The sequence below is a fragment of the Terrapene carolina genome, unplaced genomic scaffold (assembly GCF_002925995.2).
Source record: "Terrapene carolina triunguis isolate 2854851 unplaced genomic scaffold, T_m_triunguis-2.0 Scaffold22, whole genome shotgun sequence".
Classification (NCBI taxonomy): domain Eukaryota; kingdom Metazoa; phylum Chordata; order Testudines; family Emydidae; genus Terrapene; species Terrapene triunguis.
Window position 1 is genome coordinate 20,525,232 of NW_020664373.1, and position 24,304 is coordinate 20,549,535.

General features: G+C 42.9%; 1 protein-coding gene across 1 annotated transcript in view; it reads right to left on the reverse strand.

Annotated features, from left to right (window-relative positions):
* The window catches only part of LOC112125929 (dystrophin-like), a 1,989,526-nt gene that overhangs the window by 166,040 nt on the left and 1,799,182 nt on the right, over positions 1–24,304 (reverse strand). The window contains exon 61 of the mRNA XM_026648920.1: positions 7,991–8,069. Within this exon, the coding sequence (XP_026504705.1) occupies positions 7,991–8,069 (79 nt within the window). The remainder of the gene's footprint in view (positions 1–7,990; positions 8,070–24,304) is intronic.

The window sequence follows — 24,304 nt, forward strand, 5'->3', positions numbered from 1 at the left end:
AAACAGAGTTCAAAGAGAAACTGCAGAACTAAAATTCATTTACAAACTTAACACCATTAATTTGGGCTTGAATAGGGACTGGGGGTGGCTGGCTCACTACAAAAGCAACTTTCCCTCTCCTGGAATTGACACCTCCTCATCAATTATTGGGAGTGGACTACATCCACTCTGATTGAATTGGCCCTGTCAACACTGGTTCTCCACTTGTGAGGTAACTGCCTTCCCTTCATGTCAGTAGAATGCCTGCATCTGTAATTTTCACTCCATGCATCTGAAGAAGTGGGGTTTTTACCCACGAAAGCTTATGCCCAAATAAATCTGTTAGTCCTTAAAGTGCCACCGGACTCCTTGTTGTTTTTGTGGATATAGACTAACATGGCTACCCGCTGATAATAGATACAATTATAACTCTGTAACTTCCAACATGCCCAATTTTGAACAATAACTAGGTCACCAATGACACAGGTCACCAATAACTTTTCTGAAACATTACAGAAAACATCATATCTTGCACCCAGCCACTTGCAATCTACAATCAGACCTCATATGCCCCCTGCATAGAACTACTTGCAAAGTAATTTATGCAGATCACACCCATCCCATGTTAATTACCAAAACACACAAACGAATAGCCAGTAAACATGGCTGGAGTTGAAGAGTGTCTGCCTGACCGCTGTTCAGGATGAGTGTGGAATTATGATTGAAAAGAAATAGCTGAGCTTGAGAGGGGCAACTCATGAGGGGAGTTTAACTGCGGTGCTGAGAGATTTAACGGCTTATTGCTTTGATTGCTACAAGTGCACTGGTGGGATGTGCAGCCTAGCACCTTAACTCCAAGTTAACGATTTTGTGGTGAATATGTGTGAAATAAATCCACGGAGTAGAATCCTCCTGATCCTATTTTCTTTTAAGTGCTCTTGCCATCACTAGACTGACCTTTTTTGGCCTCACTTGCTTTCATTGTGCTGCAAGATCCATTTAAAAAGCATGAATTCACCCCTGATCTGACCTCCCCCTTCACTGGGAGGCGTCCTTATTTTTCACACATTTGCTCCCAGAAGTATAACTACAAAATCAGTGCTCGCAGGAATGACTGCACATCTCTCAGTGCTGGCCAGCTGATGCTCTGACATCACAACTCCCCAACAAACTGCCCTCTAGTAGTAGTGCTGCTGGGAATGATGTAAACTCAAGGTGGCTTTACCAGTGCAGAACACACTGCTCAGTGTAGCCAACTGACTTGTGGAGCCATCACCAGCTCTCAAATTGCTGAATATTAATGCTCCAGAAGCATTTTGCAAATACTTGCAGTATATCCAGTATTTAAGGGAAATAAAACCAGCTGTTTGATTTAACTCCTATACGTGTGTATATGTATGCGCATGCACACCACTGAAATACAAGGCAAGTCTTCCCTGTGCCCTAGCCACTTTCAAAATAACCCTAAAGCTGGCTTTGAGCAGTCCCCCGACCACCCCTCTTTTCCTCAGGGTAATCCTCAGGTAATGTAGAGCTACCATAGTGGCTCCTTCTCCATCCCATCTCCCAGGCTAGAAAATGCAGGGAAATTTACATAGGAAATGGGATGTGACTGGGATGTACGAGTGCCCCAGTAAATCCCTGCCTGCTCAGGGGCTGTGGACATAATGGCATAATGCTGAACAGCCCTGGGTTGACCTGCTTTACACCTAGAACCAGTACAGAATGGTCCAGGATTTGGGAGCTGCAAAGCTGGTTTTCCTCTCCCCGCCCGCAACGCCTTCTCACTTGCACCGAGCTCTGCTTTGATGCTACTCAGGATCTGGCCCATAGTAACTAAGATATACAATATGTACTTCTTTCAAGTAAAGCATCTGCTTTTTAAGCTATTATAATACCGAGAGGCAGTATTTTAAGGTACAATGAGAACCAATGGCTGAAAGTTGAAGCTAGACAAATTCAGACTAAAAAGCCAGGCAGTGGAGTATGCCTGTGGTGGATTCTCGTCAGTGGAAATTTTTAACTCATGCTTGTGTGTTTTTCTAAAAGATACACACATACGCTGTGTGTTCAGACACAGATATTGGACTTGAAGCAGGAGTTACTACAGGATAATTCTACAGCCTGTGTTATGCCAGAGGTCAGGCTAGACAATCACAGTGGTGCCTTCTGACATAAAAATCTATGAATTTATTAAAATTGGGAGGCAATGTAAGAGTCGACATTTTGGTATGCAATATAAACTATACCTGCTAAAGTGAAACACTGGATTTACATAAAAGTTCTTGGTTTTAACTTTCCACACTTTATTCAACTGGGAAACAGAGGGAGGCCCTTCGGTTGTAGAGTTTGCTGACATGCTGAAAGATTACAGGCAGGATTGGCAGCAGACAGGTCAAAAGACTTTCTAGAGAGAAGGTTTACCTCTTATTCAACCAATATTTCACTTAACTGAGGCTACATCTGTGCTACGAGCTCGGGATGTGAAAAATCACAATCAAAATAAAGATCAACACAAAACTAAACTACTTGCTGTAAAAGGCATGGCCATTTAGGCTACATCTACACTATGAGCTAATGGTGTGATTCCCCTGCTTGCGTACACATACCACACTAGTTCTCTGAGAGCTACTGTGAGTATAAATAGCAGTATAGCCACAGCAGCATAGACAGTGGCAGCAAAGGCATGGCTTAGCTGTGCTGAGTACATACCCACTGGTTACAGGCAGGTTTGTGCTCCACAATTCTAAGCGGTACCTCTGCTGCCGCTACTTGTGGTACTACAGCTACACTGCTATTTATATTTGTTGTAGCAGGACAGCTTGACAGGGGAACTAAAGCCCCCCAAGCCCTCAGGTGTCTACTCCTGTGCTAGGCAAAATAGGTAAGTGAAGAGAGAGGGGAAGGTTTCAGTTTAACTATATTAATTAATGGAAGTAAAATCAATGTTATTTTAAATGTACTAAACAGAAATGGGCTAAACCCAAAACCTTTTCTTTTGCCTCCCTCTTCCACAAACTCTCAGAGTTTGGATAAAATAGGATGCAGATTTGAACAACCTTCAGACTGCATTGTGCTATCAGATTTTATGCTGATTTGGCATAATATGGCACCTGGTTTGGGTTTTGCCAAACAGCTACGATGTTAATGTCCCACCTTTGTTTATCAAATTCCTAAACAACATGCTTTACCTGTGGTAATCAGCTAATAACCAATTTAGAAACCAGCTTATTCTTAAAATTATAATGCAGCATTAAAACTTATACTTTTAAAAGTAAATTTATTTCTGATTGGTTGAAAAACAAGTTTGTCCTCGACGCCAGTCTAAATGGAACTGTTTGATAACGCTATACAGTTCTGAACATCAATGTCTCTCAGGCAGAATGATTACACCTGCATCACTAATCATACGGTACAGCAGAAATAAAATCATTTAAACACAACATCGGCACAGCCTGTCTACTTCTTTGAAAATAAAATCTGTCTGTCAACATCTATTTTTGATAAATGCCTTGGTTGGTTTCCCCTTGGAATGTATCAAGCAGCAGGAGACCATTATCCTGTGACTGTGCTCTATTCCATTGATATAATCTCTTAAATAAAGTTCTGCTATTTACTTTTGTTTAATCACAGTACAATAGGCCAAAGACGTGGCTTCCAAGCAGCTTCATTTCAATCTCTTGCCTTGATGCTTTGAAGCTGTTTCAAGTTGTCTTTCAGTGCACTTCAAAACATCCTTGATAAAGTTATGGGGGCTGTGGGGAGGGGCGGGTGAGTTGCATTGCTGACAAAGCTAGACAATAATGGTTTGTTACAGAGTTGAAAAAAAAGTTTAAATAACGGCTATTCTTCTGCTAAGTTGAGGTTTTTTGATCCCCCCACAAGACTGCTAAGTAGATGAATTATGCAAGGCCCATAACTGTTAATATTTTTCTTATGGGCCCAACTTGCCCCTTGTGAGTTTCTACACTATAGCTGCCATGGGAAAAGTGGCCACCATTTTACTTTGGCCATATGAGTTTTACTCAGTAGGAGCCAATGAATTTAGCTGAAGTCATTGTCTTCTGATAAAAAAAGATCTAATCTGAAGATCTAATCAGTATCTTTAATCCTTTATCCATGGAAGAGGCCCATCCTGTATCATTCCTACAAGGAGCCAAGTTCCATCCAAACTAACACTAAATGGCTCGGAAATACTTGCCAACTGGGAATTCTCACATTTGTCATTTGAAGTTGACCTGTTGGGTTCAGTGTGTGGGTTCTGGGTGGGGTTGGTAGCCTGTGATACATAGGAGGTCAGACTAGATGATCTGGTGGTCCCTTCTGGCATTAAGCTCTATGACTCTCTGATTTAAAACATATAAATCACAAGAAAAACAAGCAGTGGGGGACGAGGGGAGAGGGATATTCCTGCATAACACAGGCCACTGAACTTCCCTGAATTAATCCTGTTTGAATTTGAGCTAGAACATACCTTTAAGAAAAACAGCCAATCTGGATTTAAGAGATTTCCAGTGATGGAGAATCCACCAAAGCCCTTGGTAAGTTGTTCCAATGGTTAACTAATATTGATTCACAGACAATAACCAGAGTTGAGCTGAGCACAAATGTATGGGTTATCTCAACAACAGGGATGGCTCACTAGTTCAGTAGTATCTTTATTGCATTCAGCAAAATTAATGGTAACCAGACAGCCAAACATTCTATATTTTTGTTGGGCTTCTAAGTTTCTCCATAACAAGACTATCCCCTGTTTTACTGAACCAACTTTTCAGAATTAGCATGTATTAATTTCATCCTCTTCAAGAAACAGAAATGTAAGCAGCTACCACAAAGAACCTAACAAGGACATCTACCTGCTCATCTGTGCATTTATTCCTAATACCAGGTAGTGCAATGGATATATTCTCAGAGGGACAGTAGGGTTAATTAATTTTTTGTCTTTGTAAAGCAATAGATAAATATATTGGCTGCTCCAGATGTTAAATTTCAGTCTTGCCCAAATTTGTGATTTTTTCCCCCAGGCAAAACATTTGCAAGCTGAAAGCAGGGTTTTATTGGAATAGGTTTCATCCTTAATGTAGTGTTGTAGATTTGTGATACAAGACTTGGTCTCAATAATTAGCAGGATGGTTTTGTCTTGTTAATACTACTTGATTATATATATTACAATCTAGGAAGTTTTTGGAGCGTGTTGGGGACAACTTCCTGGTGCAAGTACTGGAGGAACCAACTAGGGGCCGTGCTCCTCTTGACCTGCTGCTCACAAACAGGGAAGAATTGGTAGGGGAAGTAAAAGGTAGGGTGGCAACCTGGGCAGCATTGACCATGGAATGATCAAGTTCAGGATCCTGATAAAAGGAAGAAAGGAAAGCAGCAGAATATGAACCCTGGACTTCAGAAAAGCAGACTTTGGCTCCCTCAGGGAACTGATGGGCAGGATCACCTGGGAGGCTAATAGGAGGGGGAAAGAAGTCCAGGAGAGCTGACTGTATTTTAAAGAAGCCTTATTGAACAAACTATCCCAATGTGCAGAAAGAATAGCACATATGGCAGGTGACCAGCTTGGCTTAACAGAGAAATCTTCTGTGAGATTAAACACAAAAAGGAAGCTTACAAGACATGGAAACTTGGACAGATGACTAGGGAGAAGTATAAAAATATTGCTGGAGCAGGCATGGGTGTAATTAGGAAAGCCAAAGCACAATTGGAGTTGCAGCTTGCAAGGTATGTGAAGGGTAACAAGAAGGGTTTCTACAGGTATGTTAGCAACAAGAAAAAAGTCAGGGAAAGTGTGGGACCCTTACTGAATGGGGGAGGCAACCTCTTCATAGACAAGGCCAGCTCCCAGACTGCTGCACTGGGCAGCACAGTATGGGGAGGAGGTGAGCAGCCCTCAGTGGTGAAAGAACAGGTTAAGGACTATTTAGAAAAGTTGGACATGCACAAGTTCATAGGGCCGGATGCAATGCATCCCAGGGTGCTGAGGGAGTTGGCTGATGTGATTGCAGAGCCATTGGCCATTATCTTTGAAAACTCGTGGCGATCAGGGGAGGTCCCGGATGACTGGAAAAAGGCAAATATAGTGGCCATCTTTAAAAAAGAGAAGAAGGAGAATCCAGGGAACTACAGACTGGTCAGCCTCACTTCAGTCCCTGGAAAAATCATGGAGCAGCTCCTTAAAGAATCCATTTTGAAGCACTTGAAGGAGAGGAAGGTGATCAGGAACAGTTAACATGGATTCACCAAGGGCAAGTCATGCCTGACCAACCTGATTGCCTTCTACAATGAGATAACTGGCTCTTGGATATGGGGAAAGTGGTGGACGTGATATATCTTGACTTTAGCAAAGCTTTTGATATGGTCTCCCACTGTATTCTTGCCAGCAAGTTAAAAAAATATGGATTGGATGAATGGACTATAAGGTAGATAGAAAGCTGGCAAGATCGTCGGGCTCAACGGGTAGTGATCAATGGGTCGATGTCTAGTAGGCAGCTGGTATCAAGCAGAGTGCCCCAGGGGTCAGTCCTGGGGCCGGTTTTGTTCAATATCTTCATTAATGATCTGGATGATAGGATGGATTGCATCCTCAGCAAGTTCGCGGATGACATTAAGCTGGAGGCGGGGGAGGTAGATACGCAGGAGGGTAGGGATAGGGTCCAGAGTGACCTAGATAAATTGGAGGATTGGGCCAAAAGAAATTTGATGAAGTTCAGCAAGGACAAGTGCAGAGTCCTGCACTTAGGACGGAAGAATCCCACGCACTGCTACAGGCTGGGGACCAACTGGCTAAGTGGCAGTTCTGCAGAAAAGGACCTGGGCATTACAGTGGACGGGAAGCTGGATATGAGTCAACAGTGTGCCCTTGTTGACAAGAAGGTAACAGCATATTGGACTGTATTAGTAGGGGCATTGCGAGCGGATCGACGGAAGTGATTATTCCCATCTATTTGGCACTGGTGAGGCCACATCTGGAGTATTCTGTTCAGTTTTGGGCCCCCAACTACAGAAAGGATGTGGACAAATTGGAGAGAGTCCAGTGGAGGGCAACAAAAATGATTGGGGGCTGGGGCACGTGACTTATGAGGAGAGGCTGAGGGAACTGGGCTTATTTAATCTGCAGAAGAGAAGAGTAGGGGGGAATTTGATAGCAGCCTTCAACTACCTGAAGGGGGGTTCCAAAGAGGATGGAGCTTGGCTGTTTTCAGTGGTGGCAGATGACAGAACAAGGAGCAATGGTCTCAAGTTGCAGTGCGGGAGGTCTAGGCTGGATATGAGGAAAAACTATTTCACTAGGAGGGTGACGAAGCACTGGAATGGGTTACCTAGGGAAGTGGTGGAACGGGTTACCTAGGGAAGTGGTGGAATCTCCATCCTTAGAGGTTTTTAAGGCCCGGCTTGACAAAGCCCTGGCTGGGATGATTTAGTTGGGATTGGTCCTGCTTTGACTAGATTACCTCCTGAGCTCTCTTCCAACCCTAATCTTCAATGATTCTATGACTATGCACACATATGCAAACTATAGCTATGTGATCATTTTTATATATCATGTAAGAAAAGTATATAAGAATTCAAAGTCAGTATATACTGAAAATGTACAAAGAGCTTGGGGTTCAGGTACTGCAGAAATTTGAAATAATTATAGTTATCAGAAACTCTATTTTATTTAATTAATCAGCAACAACTCCCAACTGGAAGCTTTCAAACTAGAGTGGACAAGTATAATACAGGAATAATCCTGCACTGGTAGAGAAAGAGGTAAGGGGACCTGATACTGGTAGGCTTTTCCCATCTATACTGGATTTTATTGAAATCAGTACACTTCTATACCAAGTTTTAGCCAGCAATTAATTTTTTACTGTTGAGTTCTAAACACATCTGCAATGGGGTTTAAAATGGAAACAGATAGCAACCCTAGTTGACACCAATGGCAGGGCTGGCTACCTAATTGAGGTTTTAACTTCTAACGAGCACTGCACAAGTTATGCAAGAAAAACTAAAAATGACTTACTGGAAAGGAAGTGCTGAGATGTAGGGCCAAAATCCCTGTGGGCTTCATGCAACTGTCTGATGCGCTCATCAATGGCCACCTGAGAAAAAGAAGAGAAAAATGACTCTCCTCTCAAACATGTAACAAGTAGCAATTAAAGTTAGGTGTCTATTTCATTAAAGAAAGAGTTTTGTTTTGTATAGGACAAAAGAACACTCATGCAAGAATTTATAAACCAAGGGTTTGATTGCAGTTTACCGGGTTGAATCCAAAGACCAGGGAGGTCAACAATGTTTTTTCTCCTAGTTTAAATGGCATTAGACCAGGCCCACAATAAGCAGCCTGATAAACCCCTTTCTGTTAAATCATCTGAACGGCCACCAGCCAAAATAATAATAAAAAAGATTTTGTTTTCTCTCTTGCAAACATTAAAATGGGAAACAAACCCCTCTGTTATTATCTGAATTTGAATGACTCCAAATGAACTTTTTGAGAGCAAACAGTCATAAAATAATAAGTATAAAAGAAAGTAATCTCATTTAGTATGGAGATACCAGCTGCACACGTATAGTGCCACAATGCTGGTAATCAGCTAGCGTTTGGGTACAAGCATATTCTTTGTTCTCTAATTCAATTGACTCCCATCCCCTTGACCTTTTCTTCTCAGTATGGTACTGTCCTTTGAAGAAAATGTTTTTTAGTGTCTTGTTGGGCTGATGTATTGCATGAAGACACAACTATTGTAGAATTGTGGTTTAATTTTTAAAACCCCCAAATCTGTGTGTCTCGGTATAAAACAGAGTGTCTAGGACAGGAGGTCAGTAAAATAATCTTGTACAGAAAATTCCAAACAACATGAGTGATATTCACTAACAACTTTATGTACTATATATCCAAAGGACAATGTCAGGTAGCTTAGGTCTAAATTTAGCATTTAGAAACCAAAAATGCCTAAAGCTAATAATAGTACATTATCAGAAATGTTTTAAACAAAATAACTAATAGGAAGCAGATTAACTGAATGTAAACATTTCCCTACAAGGTCTGCAAACCAAACAATGGAGCACTATATTAGTATAGGAAAAACAGAAAGGGGAACAGATTAAGTTCGGTTTTGTTGTCCAAATTGAGAGAGATATATAAATAGGTAACAAACACCATATATGATGAAAAAGGAAATTCAGGTTTTCAGTTTTAATTTTTGTAGGTGTTGGCAGTAGCATGTTCACCCTTTTGACATGAGTGGCTAGCCAATGTTTGGGGTCTTGTGGCTTGTTACCATTAGGAGAAGCCAGGTATTTCTTTGATGCAATCCCATGTATTTACAAATAATGTACAAAGTCCTGTTTCCCTGAACACAGTAGGGCTCAAACAACAGGAGGTAATTTCTTTTTTCACAGTTGCAAGTCTCTTTCCAGTCAGCACTCTGCCCCCAAATCCTCTCTCTTGGTTTTCACAGTGTCACATTGCAAGTGCTTCTCTTGCTATCTCCTTAGTTTTCTTATGCCTTCTATGTCTTCTTCTGACTGCCTCTGGCTCCTCCAAGTCACAGTTACACAGAGGCACCCTGTGTTTGCAATCAGCCCTCCGAGAAAGCCTTCTGCCCACAAAACTCAGCATCTGTGCTTTGGGCAGTGGCTCCCATTATTTCAGCTATCTTACTTTATAAAGGAGCTTACTTGCTTCTTACACTTTTCTGGAATGAAGGGTGGCTCTCATGCCCACCAGCATCAAGAAGTCTATGATTGCCGACAGATCAAAGATATGCCTGTGGAAGCTAACACCACCTTTATCATAACATTATTATTTATTTTAACCTTACAATGACCTTTCAATGAATCATAGTCCTCCATAATTTCAAATATTGGTTTTCAGCTCAATAATACATTTTTTTTTTAAAAAATGAGCCATGCTGAGAAAATAAAAAATGTGTGACTGCTCTTTAGACCCCTCATTTGTTTTGAGAGGGTTCTTTATAGAAACCTAAGGCTCTACCTGTCTTTGATGCAAGCATTCCAGGTCTTTCTTCATTATTAGCATTTACTTATCAATACACATTACAATATTCCATTTTAAGTTTTAATTAACAAAGGACAATAAAAAACAAAGATGATAAATATCACAATCTGACTCACACAATCCTAAGAGTCTATTGAGAAAAGGGCTCTGCAAGGTATACAGTAGACATCAACATTTTTTATGCTATGACAATGACAAATCTGAGCATGTGATTTTGGGTAAAGATTTTGGAGCCTCGAGATATTTGTGCCCACTGCCAGTACAGAAGCCATAAAATTCTAAGAATTATATAAAACTGGAAAAAGTCATGTATTTCTATGAACTGGGTGAGTTTTGGTTAAACTGAAATTTTAGTCTAATATGTAAACCCAGCAAAATGACACACACTAAACTCCACGGTGAATTTGTAAACTGAACAACTATATGTAGCCTTGGATGCTAGCCTGGAAATAGCTATCTCTACAGAGGTGTATTTTGTCAATGTAAAGATGAATAAAACACAGGGAAGCCTTGATTACTCTCCAAGACTAATCAATTGAGCAATTAAAAGTTATCCCATCAGTTATCCCTGCCAACCCACACAGTACTGTTTATCAAGGTATCAGTGTACTGTATGTATACTCATATACCAAATGGTACATACAGTTTTGGTGATAGAATAATGAAGGTGCACTGTTATTTTCCATGACTTCTACAAACTCTAAAACAATCATAAAATGACAGAGTTAATGCTCACAGTAAAAGCTACGTGTGAGCAAACAACTACTACTTAAAATTATAATCAACGTACTTGCACCTGTGCCTGTTCCAATTTAAGCCAATGAGGGATTTGCCACTGACTTTCATGGAAGGAAGTTTGGGTCCATCAAGAGGCTTCCCATCTGCTAAGTAATATTATATGAACAATTTCTCATTGGCACACAAAAATAATTTCTTTTGCATGTTAGCTAAATGTACTTGCTCACGGCTGAAACCTTGCCACAGAAATGTGCATTTGCCTGTGATGAAAATAGCAACACTTTCTCTCTGAATCAAATGTATTCATTTCACTCAAAACATCAGTTTTTGAATGCAAGAATACATAAAGTAATGTCATACAGTTCAACAGGTAACAGCCTTATTGCTAAGCAGACAAAGAGAAATTAATCTGTTCTTGCTTCAGGTAGCCAACTCCTAGGAGTACCAGTTTAATCAAACAACCAAATGAAAATTCATGGGTTTCGATAGCATAGTTTGGGTGTGTGATGAGCAGTAACTTTCTTTGCTCTTGCTCCTTATGCAAAAGGTTGATGATCAGCAAGATGGATAAAAGTCAGATTCAGATGCCCCTCCTTATATTGAGTAGTACCTTTCTCCACAGGTAATGCCACCACAAATGAAGAGACTGCTTGTGGTGTCAACTGCTACTCAGTGTAAGTACGGGTTATCAGAATTTGGTCTAAAGAAAAAGGCCCCACCTTTATTGCCTGATTCTGATTTTAAAACAAACACCAAAATCTTCCATAAGCAGAAGTATGGTATTATACATTCCTTTCTCTTCAATGTGACCGATTCTTTGTAAAAAATGTACATTTCATCATGTTCTTTGTCCACAATTTTGTGCTACAGTTGTTTTCTTTCAATCATAAGATAGAAAATTAAAGAGCAACAGCAGTGCAGCAGACATTAAAATACTGTGATTTTAATTAAAAACACTGTAACCACGTAAAGCTATAGAGAGATGAAATATGACAGCTTCTGTTCAATCCAAAAATAAATTATAGTGCTTAAAAGCATTCATTCCTTCTTTTAAAACATAAGTGAATCTGAAGAGATTTATTAAAAGGAGTTATTCCTCTCTCTCCCCATTACCCAATCCCAACACAGTGAATTAAATTTATGTTGTTTATCAGATAAATAGATTACATATAGTAAGTATCAGAGGGGTAGCCGTGTTAGTCTGAATCTGTAAAAAGCAACAGAGGGTCCTGTGGCACCTTTAAGACTAACAGAAGTATTGGGAGCATAAGCTTTCGTGGGTAAGAACCTCACTTCTTCAGATGCAAGTAATGGAAATCTCCAGAGGCAGGTATAAATCAGTATGGAGATAACAAGGTTAGTTCAATCAGGGAGGGTGAGGTGCTCTGCTAGCAGTTGAGGTGTGAACACCAAGGGAGGAGAAACTGCTTCTGTAGTTGGATAGCCATTCACAGTCTTTGTTCAATCCTGATCTGATGGTGTCAAATTTGCAAATGAACTGGAGCTCAGCAGTTTCTCTTTGGAGTCTGGTCCTGAAGTTTTTTTGCTGTAAGATGGCTACCTTTACATCTGCTATTGTGTGGCCGGGGAGGTTGAAGTGTTCTCCTACAGGTTTTTGTATATTGCCATTCCTGATATCTGACTTGTGTCCATTTATTCTCTTGCGTAGTGACTGTCCAGTTTGGCCAGTGTACATAGCAGAGGGGCATTGCTGGCACATGATGGCATATATAACATTGGTGGACGTGCAGGTGAATGAGCCGGTGATGTTGTAGCTGATCTGGTTAGGTCCTGTGATGGTGTTGCTGGTGTAGATATGTGGGCAGAGTTGGCATCGAGGTTTGTTGCATGGGTTGGTTCCTGAGTTAGAGTTGTTATGGTGCGGTGCGTGGTTGCTGGTGAGAATATGCTTAAGGTTGGCGGGTTGTCTGTGGGCGAGGACTGGCCTGCCTCCCAAGGTCTGTGAAAATGAGGGATCATTGTCCAGGATGGGTTGTAGATCACTGATGATGCATTGGAGAGGTTTAAGCTGAGGACTGTAAGTGATGGCCAGTGGAGTTCTGTTGGTTTCTTTTTTGGGCCTGTCTTGTAGCAGGAGGCTTCTGGGTACACGTCTGGCTCTGTTGATTTGTTTCTTTATTTCCTTGTGTGGGTATCGTAGCTTTGAGAATGCTTGGTGAAGATCTTGTAGGTGTTGGTCTCTGTCTGAGGGGTTGGAGCAGATGCGGTTGTACCTCAGTGCTTGGCTGTAGACGATGGATCATGTGGTGTGTCCGGGGTGGAAGCTGGAGGCATGAAGGTAGGCGTAGCGGTCGGTGGGTTTTCGGTATAGGGTGGTGTTAACGTGGCCATTGCTTATTTGTACTGTGGTGTCTAGGAAGTGGACCTCCCGTGTAGATTGGGACCGTGTAGATTGGACCTCCAACGCATCATCAGTGATCTACAACCCATCCTGGACAATGATCCCTCACTTTCACAGACCTTGGGAGGCAGGCCAGTCCTCGCCCACAGACAAACTGCTGAGCTCCAGTTCATTTGCAAATTTGACACCATCAGATCAGGATTAAACAAGGACTGTGAATGGCTATCCAACTACAGAAGCAGTTTCTCCTCCCTTGGTGTTCACACCTCAACTGCTAGCAGAGCACCTCACCCTCACTGATTGAACTAACCTCGTTATCTCCATACTGATTTATACCTGCCTCTGGAGATTTCCATTACTTGCATCTGAAAAAGTGAGGTTCTTACCCACGAAAGCTTATGCTCCCAATACTTCTGTTAGTCTTAAAGGTGCCACAGGACCCTCTGTTGCTTTTTACATATAGTAAAAAAGCAAAGCCGTGTCACATGATTACTGGGAACAGTTTATCCATTGTTGGGGCTGAATCTTACAAACACTTGTTATAGCAGTTCCAGAAATGAGGATTTGCAGGACTTGGGTCTGTTACTTAGGCCTGGTCTACACTAGGAAATGAGGTCAGTATAATTACATTGCTCAGGGGTGTGAAAAATCCACAGTTAAACTGACCCAGGCTCCTGCATAGACAGCACTAGGTCAACGGGAGGATTCTCCAGTTGACCTAGCTACCACCTCTTGGGGAGGTAGAGTCTCTACACTGATGGCAGAACCTCTCCTGTCAGCATAGGTATCATTGTCACTGAAGCATTACAGTGATGCCGCTGCAGTTTTTTAAGTGTAAACAAGCCTTTACCTTCCCCCTCTTTGTTTGTTTGTTTGGTCTGTTTTTTAGTTGGACATATTTTTGATTTGGTGGCTTTCACCTCGAATGCAAAACCAGATGAGACCAAGTATCTCTTTTTTAGACCAACCCCTGCATCCCCCCTCCCACCCCCGCCGCCCCGCGAAACTGCCACCAAAACCCCAAACCCACAAACAAACAAACATACTTCAGGTGATGTTGTTTGCAGAGTTGTGGTACCCATGTTGGTCTCAGGATATTAGAGAGACAAGGTGGCTGAGGTAATATCTTTTATTGGATCAATTTCTGTTGGTAGAGTCCAACTTTCGAGCTACACAGACCTGAAGAAGAGCTCTGTGTAAGCTCAAAAGCTGATCTCTTTCACCTACAGAAGTTGGTCAAATAAAAAAATACTATCTCATCCACCTTGTTTCTTTAAAGTGATGTTGGGCATCATTTAGTTCTAACTCCCTGGTATGCACAAACAGCAGTGCTTGTAAAGATGTAACTGTGTAACCCCCTTTAGCTTTTCTGGTCTTCAGGCTTTGGGAGCTTTGATAAGTGTGTGAATGTGCGAACACACTCACAAAAGAACAACAAATGCCTACACTCCCACATAATGGGACTACAACAAAGGCTCCCCTTGTGCTACTACACTAGTGAATTAGCTGTAAATCACCCTCTCTATATAGGCCATTCATCACCTCCTGATGTATTGCACAGATTGTTTTTTAAAGGATTCTTTAATATTTTATTTCAGCGGTTCTCCAACTTCATAGCACTGCAACCTCCTTCTGACAACAAAAATTACTACACAACCCCAGCAGTGGGGAACAAAGCCTGAACCCGCTGGAGCCCGGCTGCCTTGGGGGGGCGGGGAAAGCCAAAGCCCAAGCCCAAGGGCTCAGCCCTAGGTGGGGGGCTTGTAACCCTAGCCCCGCCACCCAGGGCTGAAGCCTGAGGGCTTCGGCTTTGGCCCCGGGCAGTGGGGCTCACGCTTTGGCCCCGGGCCCCAGCAAGTCTAACGCCAGCCCTGGGGACCCCATTAAAATGGGACTGCAACCCACTTTGGTGTCATGACCTACAGTTTGAGAACAGCTGCTTTATTTCATGTTCCAACCATATATATTCCCACCAGGTTTGATGGGGGGGTGCCTCAAGAGGTTTATTACAGAGTTGTGGGTTCAGTTAGAATCCTTTAACCTCTTCTAGTTTAATGAATCTCTCATTCCATGAAGGAATTACTTTAATATTTTCCTAAAAACTCTGGACGAGATCGCATATAAAGCATTCAGCAGAATTGCTCTGTGAGATAATGAATCAATACTGGCTCAGAAGACACAGGGACCAGTTGCGTGTGTGTTCATGAAAAAAAAACAACAGACAAAAACCATGAGACATCAATGCCAATATTATTTGAAAATTCAATAAAACTAGCAAGTTAGAAAAAAAGAATATACCATTTCAGACACATTATATCAACTGAACTCCTGGGGGCATGACCTCCCCTACTGTTATTTCCAGGCAGATCTCTTTAGAAATCTCAAATTAATTTGCAAGACATAGAATAATAAGGGAATAAATAGGTAATTATTTTTTCTGTCTTTTCTCAGCACACTTAGTTTCACCTCTCCAATTTCTAAAATGACATTTTATTCTTTCTGGGAAAAAGGACTTCCTTTACTGTCTCTGATGCTCATGCAAATGAACAGTAGCTTCTGTTACCACTATTATTAAGTCAAATTATACTGCCATTAAAATGACTCTACAATTTCATGTGCTATTTTGAAAGGGAATAATTAATATTATAGTGGAAGAAACAGCATTCAGATCTCCCCCTTCCCGCTTCATCAGGGATATCGTCGTCAAAATCCATAACGTCAACCAGATACTAGGTTCACAATATAAAATGAAGAGGGAAAAAAAAAGATCTCAGTTTTTATTAAAGGAAAATAAAATATCTCCTCACCAGAGTTTCTTGAGCTGCTTCACTATAGATAAAACACAAACAAATATTAAAACACCTTACAGGATAGCAAGAACATGGCTGCAGATGCTGGGGGATTTCCCTATGCTGCACCGTTTCAAATTATTTCATTTTCTATTTTCAGATCAGTACCAGAAGAGATGGAGGGGGAGGTCAGGTAGTTCTCACCCATTCCACTGACTGAGTTAAAACATTTACATGTAAGCTTACCTTCTATACATTATTATTCATTTAAAATATATCACCAGCAGAAAAATCTTCTAAGGTCAGAGTAATATCCCTCTTCTAAGCATGTGAGGGCACAGGCAGCATAATGCTTAGACACTAATTACACAATTGTGCTTCCCAGTATTCAAACACAGGCAAATTACGAAGGATACGTAGCAGCAATTTAAAATAGTTATTAATGTGAGAAAGTAGGGTTGAGGTCATTAACTGAAAAACAAATGAGATGCAATAAACAAAGAGCTAAGACAATTCTTGAAAAAAGATGGCTGAACCTGGCTGAGATTCTGAGGAAAAATAGTAGCGAAGGAAGGAATAGAATAAGATAATCTCATTCAAGCAGCTGCTTTTAGTGTAGCAGCAAAGTAATAAAGTCAGGGGGTTAAAAATTTGCTCCACCGGTGATGGTTTTCATGAAGAGAGGAGGGTAATTTTCTGTATTTAATAAGCATGCATGCATACAATACTTAATAAAACAACACTTCTCTAATCCCCCACCATATTCACAGCATTTCCATAGCATCCTGACCTTGACTTCAATCACATCCAATTTGACTGCACATCAAAGAACAATGGCTACTACAAGACCCTCTTTAATGTTACCCAGCACTCCTCCTTCTATCTGCTGAAAAGCTTCTTTCTTTTCTCTGACTCAGAGCTGCCAAACCACTATGAGGCTGTTCTTTACAAATCAATAAACAGGAAGATCTGATCTACTGTACTTCCAATAGCTACGGAATTCAGTCACTCTGTGTTCTTTGCATATCAGAAGATAAGGATGGGTTTAAATAAGCACACTTTGTGCTACTTAAGGAAGGACAGAGAAAAGGAGGATTGATGCCTATTGTTTCTGAACTGCTGATATGTAGAGTTAAATTCTGAAGAAGAGGAGCTCTGTGTAGCTGAAAAGCTTGTCTTTTTCACCAGTAGAAATTGGTCCAACAAAAGATATTACCTCACTCACCTTGTCTGTTTTGACAGTTACTCATGAGGGCATGTCTACACTAGAAAGCTAAGTCGACATTACATGCCTTACGTCGACCTAACTATGTAAGCACGCAAACTACAGTGTTCCTACCGCCACAGGCGCGGACTTTCAGCTTTCCCTGGGGGTGCTCCACGCCTGCTCTGCCCCGAGGCCCTGCCCCCCACTCTTCCCCTTCCCCCAAGGCCCCACCCTCACCCTGCCTTTTCCTGCCCCCGCTCTGCCCTCTCCCTGCTTCTCCCTCTCCCTCCCAGCACCTCCTGCCCACTGCTGAAACTGATTGGCGGTGGGCGGGAGGTGCTGTGGGGACAGGAAGGAGTTGATCAGCGGGGCCTGCTGAACAGCTGATCGGTGGGTGGCTGGTGGGTGCTGAGCACCCACTATTTTTTTTCTGTGGATGCTCCAGCCCCGGAGCACCCACAGAGTTGGCACCTATGCCTACCAGTGCTGTAACTTGCCTGCTAAGCTGATGTAGTAAATCCAGCTTGACGAGAGTGTGACGTTGTGCAGTCTATATGGTTTTATAAAAATATAAGTGAATGTAAGGTAATTGGGATATGCTTCATGCAAAAGGTCTCTTGTAAGGTATCATTACAAAGCTCATCATCTACTGAGTGTGATCATTCTATTTGTAGAAATGTACCACTCTTGTATCTAAAACTAGAAATATAAAACAGAACTCTGAGGGCCTATTGTAATTATGTAAAGTGTGGGCCATTAATGATGGTTTGGAATCTTGATGACTCCCATTAACAAGGACCATTGTCTGCAGATGACTGTGTTTACCTGTGAGTCTTCCTGTATATGTGTGTGCTGGCAAGTGAGTAATGAAGTCTTGCAGTGACATGTGATCATGTCACCGGAACTGGAATCCATCTTTAACCTGGTGCTTTTCCAGTGAGGGGGGGTGAAATCCCAAAGGGACAAAGAGTTCCCGCCTTATGCAAAAGATATATAAAGGGGTGGAAGAGAACAGAGAGGGAGAGGAGCCATCATGGAGAAGCCCCTAGCTAACACCTAAGCTGGAACAAGAGCTGTACCAGGGGAAAGAATTGTGCCCAGGCCTGGAAGGTGCCCAGTCTGAGAAAAACTTACTGAAGCATCTCTGAGGGTGAGATTATCTGTATTTAGTTTGATTAGGCATAGATTTGCGCATTTTATTTTATTTTGCTTGTGACTTACTTTGTTCTGTCTGTTACTACTTGGAACCACTTAAATCCTACTGTCTGTATTTAATAAAATCACTTTTTATTTAGTAATTTACTCAGAGTATGTATTAATACCTGGGGGAGCAAACAGCTGTGCATATCTCTCTATCTGTGTTATAGAGGGCGAACAACTTATGAGTTTGCCCTGCATAAGCTTTATGCAGGGTAAAACGGATTTATCTGGGTTTAGACCCCATTGGGAGTTGGGCATCTGAGTGCTAAAGACAAGCACACTCCTGTGAGCTGTTTTTGGGTAAACTTGCAGTTTTGGGACAAGTGATTCAGACCCTGGGTCTGTGTTGAAGTGGACTGGAGTGTCTAATTCAGCAAGATGGGGTGCTGGAGTCCTGAGCTGGCAGGGAAAACAGAAGCAGGGGTAGTCTTGGCACATCGGGTGGCAGCTCCCAAGGGGGTTTCTGTGATCTAACCCGTCACAGAGAGGGGTAAGGCTTAGTTTGACATTGTCTGGGCAAGGCAGTGTATAGACAATGTGTGTTACTTTCATCAGGTCTTGGCTGCTAGGGTGGCTGACAGCTGGAGTCATGAAATTGACAAGAATGTCAATTTCACTGCTGGTAGGTTCCCTGGTTTGAAACTGAACCATATGTGTGTGTGTGTGGGGGGGCAATGTGTGAGCCCCGCCCCCAACAGTGCTGACAGCTGGAGTCTCGCTGCCTGGCGCTGAGAACCTGGGCTGTGAGCTTCCTGCAGAGCTCCCAGCACGAGTCCAGCTACCGCCCGGGCTCTCAGCTCCCTGCTCCACATGGAGCTCCTGACTGCCGCCAGAGCTTTCAGCTCCCTGCTCCACTTGTAGCACCCTACTGTGGGGAGCCCGGGCGGCAGCTGGGCTGCAACTGGGCTCCAGCTGGGAGCTCTGCAGGGAGCGTGGAGCTGATTGAGCTCCCAGCTGGAGCTCAGCGCTGAGCTGAGAGCCTGGGCTCTTGCCCCCCAACCCCCAAACACACACACTCTGCCCCTCTTAAGTTAGTGAAAACGCTTGTGGTGAGGACACGCACCACAGAGAGAAGGAGGGTAGTATGGACAAGAAAAAACGCAGTAATTATTGGGATGGTTGTAAGTCAACATAACATAGGTCAACTTTATTGTGAAGTTCTGGGCTTTACAAGAAGTTTATTGGTGGAAAGATCTGTACCTTGACACATTTTTGGGATATAGTTAACTATTTCTCTCTCTCTGTGTGTTTATTTATTTTTAACATATTCTTGATTGGGGGTGGGGTTGGGGGAAATGAGGCTAGTGAAGATAAATTGTTAATATTGCTCTAATGTGTTTTTTGATGATAGAAAGATTTAATTTAAATCCCAAAAATTCTGGGTTATGATAGCACTGTATACTTAGGCAGATGATAATCTCAGTGACTTTATGCAATTCCTTCTTTGTATAAAAAAAGAAATCCTAAAATCCACTAGGACACTATCTTGTACCTTGACTACATTTATTAATCCTCAAATGAAACAGGGGAAATAAAATGTAATAAAAATTCAGGAAACATTATTAAGTCCTGGGCATAGAGTCTTAGAAAACAGTGAAACACCTCCTTGACTTAGTATGTCTACGTGAAAAATCAGCTATTGCTTCTTTGGCTTTTGTTTTATAATCCTAACATAGAACAGTGAACTTCAAGTGTGGGTGTCTGTAAAGAAAGAGAGAAGCTCTTGTGATTTAAATAAGAGGAACATTCAAATTTAGAGAAAGTATAAAAATCTGTAAACCTAGTGGAATCTTCTAAACCTGACATAATATAGTCACAATATACCCCACACTGGCATACCTAGTGATTTTGGGCCAGGACTAAGAATTTTTGGGGGAGGTCATAAAATCGTGGCGCAACGAACCCATGAAGGGGAATAGCCCTCAAGGAGGGACCCTCAAGCCACAAACGCACAGAAAGCTAGCAGAGGTCAGAGCGACGGAGGCTGAGGATGAAGGGACCGCCCGACAGGAACGATGTCATCCTATCCCTTCCCCACTCCTCCCCCCCGAACAGGGGAAACAGAAGACCTCACCTTATCCTGTTTTGGATCTACTAATGGCAGACATAGATTTTATAAGCGAACAAAGAGACAACCTGACATTGTGCAAGGCATAAAAGCAACTCACCAATATAAATAGTAAATGGTAGACCTGCAATTGGTGAAGTCTTGGCCCTGCTTTGAACTCAGGGAAGAGAAAACTATACTAGGTGGCAAAAGATTCCCAAACCAGGGAAGTACGAGTACCATTTCCAGTCCCAAAGAAATTCCACTGGAGAGTCTTACAGATGGCATATGCAGTGCTCTGTAGAGTACATTAGGGCAAGAGAAAACCCTGGAAAAGGTAACCCTCAGATTTTGCTGGCCGGGGGTCAAGGTCCAGGACTACCATGCATTGTGCCCAAAGCGCCGATAGGCAGGATCCAAAAGGACCCCGAAGGCTCTCTTTGTCCCCCCCCCCAGAATATTTGGAGTATTTGGTTGCTCCCCAAGTCTATTAGGGCTGATACTTCTCCCCCCTTGATCCACACATAGACTAACGTCTTGGCCAGGCCTTTTTTTTGTAGTCTAGGTGTCCGCCTCCTATGCCCACTTATAGGAACAATCCATGAAGGGGCTATTTTGGCAGAAATGACCCCATTGCCAGCACAAAAGACAAGTCCCAGTTGAGGGGGTGTCCCCCTACCCCTTCTGGGGAAGGCGGGGCACTTGTGGGGAGTCTTTCCTTGAGAACAGTCTCCCCTTCTGCCCTTTCATCCCCTTGGAACCAAGCTTCCGGGTGGCCAGGCTTGGCATTCAATCGCCTCATGCTTGCCCCCCTCAGTGGGCCTGGATGTCTGCAGTGACTGCTCCTCTAGGGCAAGCATCTTTTGTCTTGGGTGTCCCTGCCATTGGGCCTGTGGCTGTTAAATAATTTTCTGTCAACCAGATTGCCTCAGCAACGTCTCAGGCAAAGGTTGTAGCGCCCACTTCCGCTCCCCCCCTCCTCTCCCAACTGGGAGAACCTGCATAAACTGTTCCAGCACCACTTATTTGGTCACCTGCTCCCCTGTCTATTTGTCAGGCTGGCGCCACCACCACCAGTGTTCCTTAAGGCTCCGGGCCACTGCATGAGGTTGGGCCCCCATCTTTCCCAACAGAAGTGTTATCGGTGGGTTTCTGCCATGATACTTCACCTTGGCATAATCTTGGGCTTCTGTGGTATCAAGGTTCTTGTATGCAGTTTGTGTAGGTCCAGTAAGATATGGCACCAACAAGATGGCCATCTGAGCACTGGGCTAACGAGCTGCTGTGGTGGCCCTCTTGAAAGTGACCAGGAAAGCTTTGGGGTCATCCCCACACTCCATTTTCGTGAGTTTCACTGACAGTTACGTAACATTGATAGGGCTCGGGATCCCAGCCATCATGTTTGCATTTTGCTTCTTGGGGTTGTAAAATGGCTGCCACCTGTTTAACCAGGCATTGTTGCTGTTCCTGCTGTTGTGTCGCCAACTCCCAAATGAGCTGCTGTTGCTGTGCTGCTTGCTGTTGTAGTTGGGCAGCTATTTGCTGGAACATCTGGTTCTGCTGCTGCTGTTGGGCCACCTGTTGTTGCTGGATGTCCATCAGCCACTTCAACAATTTCCCATGGTGGTTGTTGTTTCTCCTCCTCCTCGGCGACTGCCCACATTCTCCACCAAATTGTGATTGTTGGCACATGATGGAAGAGTATTCTAGTGTTTCAGGGGGTCGGTTCCTCTTAAATGCAGAAGGGGGTTGGTATGGGAGCCTGGGCCCTCCCACTTCCATTGTGCTCTGGTTAGGGCCTGTGTGGATTACCAAAGGCAAGGCACTTAGGCTGCCCTCCTTGGGCCACTTCCTACCACCCATTCTATAGTCCAAGCTTTGCAGTCTGCAGCAGAGTTACTGAAGAAAAGGTATTTTCTTTAGTCTTTCTGGGCTTAGCAGATAGGCTTATCTTTTCCCAGAGGAGCTGCTGCAGCATCCCTTCTCAGGAGCTCCCAGAGGATAGCCTTCTTCTTGGCCATGTCAGCCCTTCTGAGCTGTCTGGCTTCCTTTTAAACTCCACCTCCATCTGGAGCATTCTCTACAGGTTTGGCTGGGTGGAATCATCTGGGCTGAAAGTTGTTCTTTAGCCCCTTCAGTCCTCGTGTGGACTTTATACACCCTGTCACAGGGAATACGTGTCTTGCAAGTCGAGAGTAGTGAACCAATCTAGGGGATTCTATGGATGGGGTTATGGAAGTGAAAATACTCAACTGGAACCTGAGGTGACAAATCAACTTGTTGAGTCACCTGAGATCAGAATAGGACATCAACCTCCTTTTCTCTTTGGAATTAGGAGTTACAGAGAAGAAAATACTCTGCCCCAGAATTTGGGGCCGCAATCTCTATCTAATCCAGATGCAGCAGAGTTTTCACCTCATTTTGTAGCAGGTTCTTGTAAGAGTGGTTCCTGAAATGGGATAGTATTGAAGGGGTTGGATGGAGGCAGAGACTGAAATTGGTTGAGATAGCCCTTTTGAAATGAATTCCAGGATGCAAGAATGGTGGATACCAAATGAAGGCGACAAGGCAAAAAAATCCTTGCAAAATAGTCCAGAACTCTCCAGTGCAGCATCAAATTTGCTGCCTCTGGCTAGGCATAGTGTACAATGTTATGAGGAAAAAGTAGAACTCTTTCTTTTTTGGTAGCAAGATCTCTCCTTGGAAGCTTCGGCAGAGCTCACATGATAAAAAAATAAGAAGAGGATGGATCTGGAGGCTGCTTGAGGCTTAAATTGCTTTAGACATTGTGTTGGAGTATATAGTCCTAGAGACTGAAGAGCTGCCCCTGAATCGTGCAGTGAGTGCAATGCCTCATCAGTCTTAGAGCTAAACAGATCATGTCCTTCAAAAGGTAAATCCTCTGTCCTCCTTTGGCCCTCTTGTGGGATAGGAGAGAAAAATCCATCAAGATGTTCTCTGCATGTGACACTAGTTGCAATTGATCTTGTAGCCATATTGATGGCATCAAGTGCTGCTTGTAGAACTGAACTGGAGATTTATTGGCCTTTGAAGAATGGAACTATAAGTTCTTCCTTAGGCTTTTATAGGAACTTTATCCAAAAATTGGGAAACTCGGCCCTACTGAGGTAGTTGTAGTTTGCTAGTAAAGCCGGAAAGCTGGTGATTTTGACTTGCAAACTAAACAAAAAGGTATATTTTCAGGATTCTTCTCTTTTGGGGTGCATTTCAGTGGTCCATGGTGCCTATATTTTTCATTTGCAGCCACTACTAATGATGAACCTCAAAAAGGGCAACTAAAAAATAACAAAGCCTTTCAGAGGGACTTGGTATCTGCAGTCTGCTGGCAGAGATGGAGGCTGGGGACTGCCAAAGATCCCTAGCAGAGTCCAGGATACCCTCATTAATGCCAAAAAGCCTGAGCATCTGGAAGTAAAATGATAAACAGTCTGTGTGAATTTCTTGAACAACTTCTAAGGTGTTGGCCATCCATTTGTGCCTAACCTGAGATCCTGTAGTCTGATTTGCAGAAGTGCTGGACATTTAAAGCTTGTCAGCCTTCTAAAGAGCTATAAATACTGGATGTTGGGCGTGATCCTTTCATCTCTAGTCTGCTGACGTTTGAACAGGGAAAGTTTAAACCATGAGATTGAAAGCTTCCAAATAGTTCTTTGGAATGCCCTGGAAAATGCCTGGAAAAACTTTGCTACTGAACCGAGTCTGTGGTCTTCCTGGGCAGTTTGATCAAAATCTGCTGTACTGACTACCTGGCCAGAGCTGGTGCAGCACACAGAGAGAACACACATGCCAACAACTGACAACAGGTGCCACTTGAAATCCACAAATTATTTTCTGTAACAGTAGATATTCCTGACATTATTCTAATTTGTATTATTAATGAGGACTTGCCTGACTCCAGAATGATTTGAGTTATACCCGTCCCTGTCTGTTTCCTACTGTGGCTCTAGTGGAT